The sequence below is a fragment of the Oncorhynchus kisutch genome, unplaced genomic scaffold (genome assembly GCF_002021735.2).
Source record: "Oncorhynchus kisutch isolate 150728-3 unplaced genomic scaffold, Okis_V2 Okis03b-Okis08b_hom, whole genome shotgun sequence".
NCBI lineage: Eukaryota > Metazoa > Chordata > Actinopteri > Salmoniformes > Salmonidae > Oncorhynchus > Oncorhynchus kisutch.
This window is the reverse complement of record NW_022261980.1, coordinates 13,431,097-13,442,472: the sequence shown is the minus strand read 5'-3', so window position 1 is coordinate 13,442,472 and position 11,376 is coordinate 13,431,097. Positions and strand designations below refer to the sequence as shown.

Sequence of the window (11,376 nt, the reverse complement as noted above, 5' to 3'; positions counted from 1 at the left end):
TTCTAACAAATACGCGTGCGCGTGTTTTTTATATATATATTTATTTATTTAACCTTTATTTAACCAGGTAGGCTAGTTGAGAACACCTTTATTTAACCAGGTAGGCTAGTTGAGAACACCTTTATTTAACCAGGTAGGCAAGTTGAGAACACCTTTATTTAACCAGGTAGGCAAGTTGAGAACAAGTTCTCATTTACAATTGCGACCTGGCCAAGATAAAGCAAAGCAGTTCGACAGATAAAACGACACAGAGTTACACATGGAGTAAAAACAAACATACAGTCAATAATGCAGTATAAACAAGTCTATATACAATGTGAGCAAATGAGGTGAGAAGGGAGGTAAAGGCAAAAAAGGCCATGATGGCAAAGTAAATACAATATAGCAAGTAAAATACTGGAATGGTAGTTTTGCAATGGAAGAATGTGCAAAGTAGAAATAAAAAATAATGGGGTGCAAAGGAGCAAAATAAATAAATAAATAAAAATTAAATACAGTTGGGAAAGAGGTAGTTGTTTGGGCTAAATTATAGGTGGGCTATGTACAGGTGCAGTAATCTGTGAGCTGCTCTGACAGTTGGTGCTTAAAGCTAGTGAGGGAGATAAGTGTTTCCAGTTTCAGAGATTTTTGTAGTTCGTTCCAGTCATTGGCAGCAGAGAACTGGAAGGAGAGGCGGCCAAAGAAAGAATTGGTTTTGGGGGTGACTAGAGAGATATACCTGCTGGAGCGTGTGCTACAGGTGGGAGATGCTATGGTGACCAGCGAGCTGAGATAAGGGGGGACTTTACCTAGCAGGGTCTTGTAGATGACATGGAGCCAGTGGGTTTGGCGACGAGTATGAAGCGAGGGCCAGCCAACGAGAGCGTACAGGTCGCAATGGTGGGTAGTATATGGGGCTTTGGTGATAAAACGGATTGCACTGTGATAGACTGCATCCAATTTGTTGAGTAGGGTATTGGAGGCTATTTTGTAAATGACATCGCCAAAGTCGAGGATTGGTAGGATGGTCAGTTTTACAAGGGTATGTTTGGCAGCATGAGTGAAGGATGCTTTGTTGCGAAATAGGAAGCCAATTCTAGATTTAACTTTGGATTGGAGATGTTTGATATGGGTCTGGAAGGAGAGTTTACAGTCTAACCAGACACCTAAGTATTTGTAGTTGTCCACGTATTCTAAGTCAGAGCCGTCCAGAGTAGTGATGTTGGACATGCGGGTAGGTGCAGGTAGCGATCGGTTGAAGAGCATGCATTTAGTTTTACTTGTATTTAAGAGCAATTGGAGGCCACGGAAGGAGAGTTGTATGGCATTGAAGCTTGCCTGGAGGGTTGTTAACACAGTGTCCAAAGAAGGGCCGGAAGTATACAGAATGGTGTCGTCTGCGTAGAGGTGGATCAGGGACTCACCAGCAGCAAGAGCGACCTCATTGATGTATACAGAGAAGAGAGTCGGTCCAAGAATTGAACCCTGTGGCACCCCCATAGAGACTATTTATGAATCAAATCAAATCAAATGTATTTATATAGCCCTTCGTACATCAGCTGATATCTCAAAGTGCTGTACAGAAACCCAGCCTAAAACCCCAAACAGCAAGCAATGCAGGTGTAGAAGCACGGTGGCTAGGAAAAACTCCCTAGAAAGGCCAAAACCTAGGAAGAAACCTAGAGAGGAACCAGGCTATGTGGGGTGGCCAGTCCTCTTCTGGCTGTGCAGGGTGGAGATTATAACAGAACATGGCCAAGATGACCCCATATATATATTTTAAATAGATGTAATCACGATAAGTAGTTTAATTACTCGATATTAGTGGACCAAACTGATATTTACCATTTATAAAATAATGACAGTGAGCACTTATATTTAAATTGTTTATTCTGAACTGTATTAAATAATTGTACATATTTTACGGTATAATCAGCCTTCGTCACGAGTTCAAAGGTAACCAGAGCAACAACAGACTAATGCAGCGGCTCACATTTGTTTTGAGCGAATGTTGTGCATTATGAAATGTAGCTAAAGCTGAGGAGAGTTATGCTATTGAAATGGTTCTTCTTGTGTAAAAACATGCGCTTCAACTGCCTGCTTCCAAAATGAAGATGCGGTTCTAGAGAAAGCTACAGATATACGGTGTATTTCTTGCAGCTAGCTATGACTTATTTCATGTCCTCCCCACTGGTCTACAAGGGCAGGTTATATCTGTATCATACTATTACATCGAGTACAGCTAGATTCATCAAACTCAAACGTAAGCAAGAGCCTAATTTAATAAATTTGTAATTTGAAAGTTGCTTTTGAGATTGATGTGAACATTACATAGACCTACAGGTAATATGATCGATGAGGATAGTAGCTAGTTACTCAGTAACTTCACCACATGCATTACCTTCTCAGATCAACAGCAAAGAACATTATTCCTCGCTCCAAGGCAAAGGGATGTCCACGGTCTACGTCCAAGCCAAGACAGGACAGTCTGGTGGCCTGGGTTTCGAGGACTGTTCTGTAGAGGAGGAGTGGAGGACTCCAAGCAGCAGACGCTAGAGGACCTCACTAAGAACATCAGAGGCGGACAGTACAAGAGGATCATAGTGATGGCAGGGGCTGGGATCAGCACACCTAGTGGTATCCCAGACTTCAGGTGACAAGCGGTATATTTTAAATGCTTGAGGTGCACTTGACCGGTGGGCAGGGTGTGGTTTTGCACTTTTGGGATGATTCCATTGGTTGAAGGTCCTTTCAAATGCAACCTCAAATATTTGGAATGTGTTTGAGATGTTCAGTCAACCCATGTCAGGAATACAATGAATGCACAGACTTTGTAGGAAACCTTTTTCTCCCTACTTTCCTTGGACAGGTCCCCTGGCAGTGGTCTCTATGACAACCTCCAGCAGTATAATCTTCCTTACGCAGAAGCCATCTTCGAGATCAACTACTTCCATCACAACCCCAATCCTTTCTTTGCCCTGGCCAAAGAGCTGTACCCAGGCAACTACCAACCCAACCTCACACACTATTTCATACGTCTCCTTCATGACAAGGGCCAGCTCCTCAGAATGTACACGCAGAATATCGACGGCCTGGAGAGACGTAAGTGGATCCACTAGTATGACCATATTGAAAAAACAGTTCAGATAATACACACAGGAGCCTGTCATCTCTCTCTCTCTATCTCACACACGCTGTGTGGCTGCTGCCAACATACTGACTCAACTCCAGACACTTTAATAATGGAAAAATTGATGTAATAATTGTATCACTAGACACTTTAAACAATGCCACTTTATATAATGTTTACAGACCCTACATTACTCATCTCATATGTATATACTGTACTCTATACCATCTACTGCATCTTGCCATCTTGATGTAATGTATCACTAACCACTTTAAACAATGCCACTTTATATAATGTTTACAGACCCTACATTACTCATCTCATATGTATATACTGTACTCTATACCATCTACTGCATCTTGCCATCTTGATGTAATGTATCACTAGTCACTTAAAACAATGCCACTTTATATAATGTTTACAGACCCTACATTACTCATCTCATATGTATATACTGTACTCTATACCATCTACTGCATCTTGCCATCTTGATGTAATGTATCACTAGTCACTTTAAACAATGCCACTTTATATGTTTAAATACCCTACATTACTCATCTCATATGTATATACTGTACTCTATACCATCCACTGCATCTTGCCTATGCTGTTCTGTACCATCACTCATTCATGTATTTTTTTATGTACATATTCTTATTCATTCCTTTACACTTGTGTGTATAAGGTAGTTGTTGTGAAATTGTTAGGTTAGATTACTCATTGGATATTACTGCATTGTCGGAACTAGAAGCACAAGCATTTCGCTACACTCGCATTAACATCTGCTAACCATGTGTATGTGACAAATAAAATTTGATTTGATTTGTTTCACTGTCTCTCTCCCTCTCTGTCTATCTCGCTGTGTTTCACTGTGTGTGTGACTCTAGTGGCAGGAATCCCCCCTGAGAAACTGGTGGAGGCACATGGCTCGTTTGCTACTGCTACCTGTACTGTGTGTCTCAGAGTCTACAAGGGGGAGGAGCTACGTGTGAGTCGGTTAACTATCACACCATTCTCAGAGCATTTCCCTGTTACAACTGATTCATATTATTGAGAGACTTCAATCCATCTAGCTCCGATACTGTCATTTGTGAAAGTTTCTTAAGTTTGAAAGATAATAGTTTGATGCAGTGGCTTGTTGTTAAAATATATATCTAGTTTTGATTTCCTGTATTTCTCCTGTGTGTTTGTCTACTTCTTAGCCTGACATTATGAAGGGGACAGTCCCTAAATGTCCCACTTGTAAGGGTGTGGTGAAGCCTGACATTGTCTTCTTTGGGGAGGAACTACCTCCTCACTACTTCAGCTACCTGAAGGACTTTCCCCTGGCAGACCTCCTCATTATCATGGGTACCTCTCTGGAGGTGAGGAACACTGCTATTAATGTGTTATTAAGATGTTATACACATGTTATGTGGCTGTTAGTAAGCTGTTATTCACAGTTATAAACATGTTATAAACCAGTTAACACGCTATTCTCCTGTTATTCACCTGTCAATCAGGCAGGAAAGGGTTTCACTCAGTAGTCCAGGGTTCCTATAAAATATATCTCCAGTGTGTGTGTGTGTGTGTGTGTGTGAGTGTGTGTGAGTGTGTGTGTGTGTGTGTGTGTGTGAGTGTGTGTGTGTGTGAGTGTGTGTGTGTGTGAGTGTGTGTGTGTGTGAGTGAGTGTGTGTGTGTGTGTGTGTGTGTGTGTGAGTGTGAGTGTGTGTGTGTGTGAGTGTGTGTGTGTGTGTGTGTGTGTGTGTGAGTGTGTGTGTGAGTGTGTGTGTGTGTGAGTGTGTGTGTGTGTGAGTGTGTGTGTGTGTGAGTGTGTGTGTGTGTGAGTGTGTGTGTGTGTGTGTGTGTGTGAGTGTGTGTGTGTGTGTGTGTGTGTGAGTGAGTGTGTGTGTGTGTGTGTGTGTGTGAGTGTGTGTGTGTGTGTGTGTGTGTGAGTGTGTGTGTATATATATATATATTTTTTTTTTAATATTTGTTGTATTTTTATTTACTGGAGACTTAAAACATGTTGTTCCATGTCAATACACTAGGTGGAGCCCTTTGCCAGTCTGGCCGGAGCTGTGAGGGACTCTGTCCCTCGCCTACTTATCAACAGAGACCTGGTGGGGCCCTTCGCTTGGGGGACCACGCGACAGAATGATGTGGCCCAGCTAGGGGATGTGGTCGGTGGGGTGCAGATGCTGGCTGATGTCCTGGGCTGGAACCACCAGCTGGAGGCTCTCATGGCTGCCAATGCTAAGAAGGTTGGTTATGGGAAATCATATGATTTACACACGTGTCACGTACGCATTTAACACACAAACGCACCTAAACCCTGGGCTCTTTTGCATTCACTGATTTTCAGAGCATTCAGAGACTTAATATATATCAGGGATTCTTCAAAGTCTGGACAGTCCTTGTCCGGCAGGAAAAATTTATAGAAAAAATTACAAATTGTTCCGTTATTTGACTTTAAATAATATTTCTCTCAAAACTGTGATTCCTAAAAAATGTGTCTGGAGATTTGGTCGACTCAGTCAGATTTGTCTGAAATCCTAAATGAATCAGGAATGAGCAGGGACAGCTCTACCATCAGGACCCCTTATTCATGTCCTCATTACATGGAGTGCAACAAGGCCACTCATGGTCTGGAAAGTTTTCAAATGTTGATAGAATTAAACAAACCATATTCAAATCACTATGGCCACAACCATAAACTGTCAACTCCATCTCCCTGATAGGATGAGAATTTTGGTTAAAATATGTTTATTTTAAATGAGATTTTAGAGTCATGAAGCACCCGAGGAAAAACTAAATTGCTACTTTGTATACAACTTGAATGAATAAACATTTAAATGTTTGTCTACTCCGTAAAACAACCTCCTCAGATTTTCATGTAATGTAAATTCTGTCTGAAAAACCTGATAGATTGATGCTTTTATTGGCACATTTTCAAAATGAATTATTTTCTATATTTTACTTAAACTTTGTGTTGAACTTCTATTTTTCAGAGGTAAAAAAAAATGTCTGTTTTGAGTGTTTGTTGTCCACTTCATCAGTGACTTGTCAACTCCGTCACAGATGGCTAACCTCCCTTAAGATACGTCGTTCTGAAACATATACTTCAACTATTGAAGTACTTCCGGTCCTAGACCTAAGGGATAATGTTTTGTACATTTTGTTTTATGTTCTGAATATAGAAAAACATACCAACATGCTAATGAAATGAGCCTGGAGCATTTTATATAGCGCTATAAAACAAAACGAAAGGAAGTTTGGAGATTTGAATTTAATGTAAGAGACAATCTATGGGAAATAATGAACGACGTGGAAGGTGTGTTCACGGAGTGGAACTGACCTTCCACAGAGTTACATTATTTTCCAAAGAATATATAGAATCTTTAGTTGATTATCCCTTTTATACCAAAGCTATAATTTTAATATATTTGCTGTTAGGAATGTGTTAATTTCCCGGTAGAAATGTGTTCAACATCCACTGAAGTAGCTCGCGAGTTTACTAGACAGCTTCAGGAGTTGCCATGGTAACCAAACAGACTTGCTCGTTTAGCGAACCAAACCATCAGTCCTAGTTTGCCTTTATGAACATCGAATTCAACAATGGCAATAATGTTTTCAATTGGACGTTTGCTTTCAAAAGCAGCTCAAACATAGAACATGTAAGAACATGTAACATGTAGAACTATAGCCAATGAATTCTATCATGCAAATATACCATGTGTGGGTTATAGGGAAATACTGCACACTCTAGAATGCCCTTCAAGCCAATCAGAAACAAGTATTCAACAATGCCCATGGTATAATTAAGCAATAAGGGTGTGGTATATGGCTAATATACCACGGCTAAGGGCCGGGTGGACTGGGTGGTTTGAGCCCTGAATTCGTATTGGCTGAAAGCCATGGTATATCAGGCCACATACCATAGATATGACAAAACAACATTTAGTTTTACAGCTCTTATTACGTTGGTAACCAGTTTATATTAGCAATAAGGCTCTTGTGGGGTTTGTGATATATGGCCAATATACCACGGCTAAGGGCTGTGTCCAGGCACTCTGCGATGCGTCGTGCCTAAGAACAACTCTTGAATAATCGAATGTTAGAATTAAACAATCAAGGCATTTAAACACTTGTTGAACGATAAACGTAGAAATGTAAATGCCTTTTAAGGTGTCTGACAGTGTTCACTATTCATTTGTAATATTAAGAAAAATATTTGTTAATTTTTTTTATTTATTTCCTCATCTTTCAAGAATCCCTGATGTATTATAGTGTATGCCATTGAGCAGCCGTTTTTATCCAAAGTGACTTAGTTCCGTACATCCATTTGACATACGTGTGGTCCTGAGAATCGAGCAGCACTATCCCGGAGCTGCACTGAGCTACAAAGGACCACTTCAAAATATAAATTCAACCTCCACTATGTTGGTCTTCTGTCTGTTTGTTTTTAATCTGCAGGCTACAGAGGAGGAGGAATGAGACGGGTCAGTGTCTTTAAGATAGCATTCAGAATGCCTCACCGCTGCAGTTCACCTCAGTCCACCTGCCTCATAGCTCAGGACTACAGCAGACTGTCTACTCAGCAGAGAACCTATAATTGAATGAACTCTCTTCAACAGACTTTGATCCACACAACGGCCAATCAGCACAACACAGAGGCAACAATGGAGGAAGATATTTAGGACAAATTGGCAATGTATTGGGTTGGTTTAATAGATTATAGTTATTAGTTTTCTGTGAAATGTGTAAATATCTCGAGATATTCTTTTATGCTTTTTTAAAATTCTGTCTCATGTACAATTTTTGCAGTAAATAATTAGCATAAAGACCCGTACAGGGCTGGTTTTGTTGTCAATGTCATCGACCAGACCTGTTGACCATGATGTTGCTAATGATCTTGGCACTTTGAAACCAAATCAGCTCCTCTGTTTTGTCAGTCACAAGAGATTACGCTGCTGATAAAGCTGAGCAACAATTGGAACTCTTAGCATGAAGGGTGTATGTATGTATGTATGTATGTATGTATGTATGTATATATGTATGTATGTATGTATGTATGTATGTATGTATGTATGTATGTATGTATGTATATATATATATATATATATATGTATGTATGTGTGTGTCCATGTGACCACCAGATGGAGCTAAAGTATAGTATTGTGAACTCCGTTCAGCCCTCTTGAACTCAAATAGGTCATTGATTCATTAAATGGAATTCAATCAATGCAGTTCTACTTTGTTTAAGGTCAAATCCATTGACCTGTGAACTTCCTAATGGACAATGCTGCTGAAAGCCACAGGATGAGGACAATGGTAGATCTTCCAGGGCTATGGCTACCCCCCCTCCTCTCCTCCCAACGTGCATACACACACACTAGATGATGGTAATACTATGGGACCCTTTGAAATGCCCTTCCACAGCTTCCACCCTGCTACACAGCCTTGACTACCTGTCACACCCCATCCTAATGTTAAATAACACCATTCATAATTTAACTTGTTTCTATACTGTCCTGACAGGTTTGCATCAAAGAGATGCACATTGGGTACGGAACATAATATAGCAGACGTCAGATTCTCTCAATAGTAGTAGGTGATTGGAACGAGGCAATGAGAAACTTAACTAGCTGATAAATAACTAGATAGAAGGTTAGTCACACCACAGTGCATTCATTTCACTGACAGAAGTTGACATTTGGTCAGTCTTGTTAGAAAATATTGAACAGAAATGCAATGGTTCATTGGATCAGTCTAAAAACTTTGCACATACACTGCCGCCAAAATCTAAATTACACCTGGGCTGGAATAATAGCATTATGGCCTTTCTCTTGCATTTCAAAAATGATGGTAAAAAATTATACAAAATACAGTTTTTTCTTCTTCTTTGTATTATCAGATTTATATTCTACCTACATTCCTTTCACAAATCTAACGTCCTGAGGTACAGGACGTTAGATTTGGGTATGTCATTTTAGAAGAAAATTGAAAAAAGTGAGCGGATCCTTAAGAGGATATTATTAATATGAATACCTTATTATGTTGTAATCATACTGATTTTTAGCTTGGTCTGAATCTGTCTGACTGGCCACTCTCTTCCTCTACTGTGAATCCCACGCCACAGCCATTACAATGAGTTTAATCTGTGTTGTAGCCCACAGCCATTAGAATGAGTTTAATCTGTGTTGTAGCCCACAGCCATTAGAATGAGTTTAATCTGTGTTGTAGCCCACAGCCATTAGAATGAGTTTAATCTGTGTTGTAGCCCACAGCCATTAGAATGAGTTTAATCTGTGTTGTAGCCCACAGCCATTAGAATGAGTTTAATCTGTGTTGTAGCCCACAGCCATTAGAATGAGTTTAATCTGTGTTGTAGCCCACAGCCATTAGAATGAGTTTGATCTGTGTTGTAGCCCACAGCCATTAGAATGAGTTTAATCTGTGTTGTACCCCACAGCCATTAGAATGAGTTTAATCTGTGTTGTAGCCCACAGCCATTAGAATGAGTTTAATCTGTGTTGTAGCCCACAGCCATTAGAATTAGTTTGATCTGTGTTGTAGCCCACAGCCATTAGAATGAGGTTTAATCTGTGTTGTAGCCCACAGCCATTAGAATGAGTTTAATCTGTGTTGTAGTCCACAGTCATTAGAATGAGTTTAATCTATGTTGTAGCCCACAGCCATTACCTTATAGGCTGCTAACAGTATTGATTGTCACACATAATGAAGGTACTGATGTTGCCCTGCTCACTGAAACCCACGCCAACAGAAGACCTCAATCTGTTCTAATCAATAGAGATTGTGTGTCCATTTTGTGAGTTATAATTGTATTTCTGCATTGGTGGGCCCACCATCATCTCCTGTAGGGTGGTGAAATGACACAGGCTGATAAGAGACATGGAGCTGAATATAGAACCACAGAATCACTAGGAGATGTGTAATAACTGACCCAGTGTAAGGAGGATCATCCTGACCAGGTAAACTACTACCAATACAATAGAATAATGTAATAACTGACCCAGTAAACTACTACCAATACGATGTAATAACTGACCCAGTAAACTGCTACCAATACGATGTAATAACTGACCCAGTAAACTACTACCAATATGATGTAATAACTGACCCAGTAAACTGCTATCAATATGATGTTATAACTGACCCAGTAAACTGCTACCAATATGATAGAATAATGTAATAACTGACCCAGTAAACTACTACCAATATGATGTAATAACACCCAGTAAACTGCTACCAATACGATGTAATAACTGACCCAGTAAACCGCTACCAATAGAATAATGTAATAACTGACCCAGTAAACTACTACCAATATGATGTAATAACTGACCCAGTAAACTACTACCAATATGATAGAATAATGTAATAACTGACCCAGTAAACTACTACCAATACAATAGAATAGTGTAATAACTGACCCAGTAAACTAGGACCAATATGATAGAATAATGTAATAACTGACCCAGTAAACTACTACCAATACAATAGAATAGTGTAATAACTGACCCAGTAAACTAGGACCAATATGATAGAATAATGTAATAACTGACCCAGTAAACTACTACCAATACAATAGAATAATGTAATAACTGACCCAGTAAACTACTACCAATACGATGTAATAACTGACCCAGTAAACTGCTACCAATATGATAGAATAATGTAATTACTGACCCAGTAAACTGCTACCAATATGATAGAATAATGTAATTAGTGACCCAGTAAACTGCTACCAATATGATAGAATAATGTAATAACTGACCCAGTAAACTGCTACGAATACGATAGAATAGTGTAATAACTGACCCAGTAAACTACTACCAATACAATAGAATAATGTAATAACTGACCCAGTGGCATCCTGACGTAAACTACTACCAATATGATAGAGTAGCATATACAGTTGAAGTCGGAAGTTTACATACACCTTACACCTTAGCCAAATATATTTAAACTCAGTTTTTCACAATTCCTGACACTTAATCCTTGTAAAAATTCCCTGTTTTAGGTCAGTTAGGATCACCACTTTATTTTAAGAATGTGAAATGTCAGAACAATAGCAGAGAAAATAATTTATTTCAGCTTTAATTTCTTTAATCACATTCCCAGTGGGTCAGACGTTTACATACACTCAAATAGTATTTGGTAGCATTGCCTTTAAATTGTTTCACTTGGGTCAAACATTTCGGGTAGCCTTCTACAAGCTTCCCACAATAAATTGGGGTTAATTTTGGCTTATTTCTCCTGAC

At 39.5% G+C, this 11,376-nt stretch overlaps 1 protein-coding gene across 1 annotated transcript; it reads left to right on the top strand.

Moving 5' to 3' along the window:
- Nucleotides 1-1,928: 1,928 nt before the first annotated feature.
- On the top strand, nucleotides 1,929-8,605 carry LOC109877165 (NAD-dependent protein deacetylase sirtuin-3). The gene is made up of 7 exons (XM_020469475.2): nucleotides 1,929-2,242; nucleotides 2,389-2,632; nucleotides 2,849-3,081; nucleotides 3,997-4,097; nucleotides 4,312-4,473; nucleotides 5,140-5,352; nucleotides 7,565-8,605. The coding sequence occupies exons 1-7, from the start codon at nucleotides 2,146-2,148 to the stop codon at nucleotides 7,583-7,585; spliced, it is 1,071 nt and encodes a 356-aa protein (XP_020325064.2). The 5' UTR covers nucleotides 1,929-2,145; the 3' UTR covers nucleotides 7,586-8,605.
- The last annotated feature ends 2,771 nt before the right edge of the window (nucleotides 8,606-11,376 follow it).

What these genes read in the sequence shown, in the direction of transcription:
- LOC109877165 (XM_020469475.2), top strand. Translation starts at nt 2,146, where the DNA reads ATGACTTATTTCATGTCCTCCCCACTGGTCTACAAGGGCAGGTTATAT. An exon ending in TAGATTCATCAAACTCAAAC is followed by an intron (nt 2,243 to 2,388) that starts GTAAGCAAGAGC and finishes TTACCTTCTCAG; the next exon opens with ATCAACAGCAAAGAACATTA. An exon ending in ACAAGGGGGAGGAGCTACGT is followed by an intron (nt 4,098 to 4,311) that starts GTGAGTCGGTTA and finishes TCTACTTCTTAG; the next exon opens with CCTGACATTATGAAGGGGAC.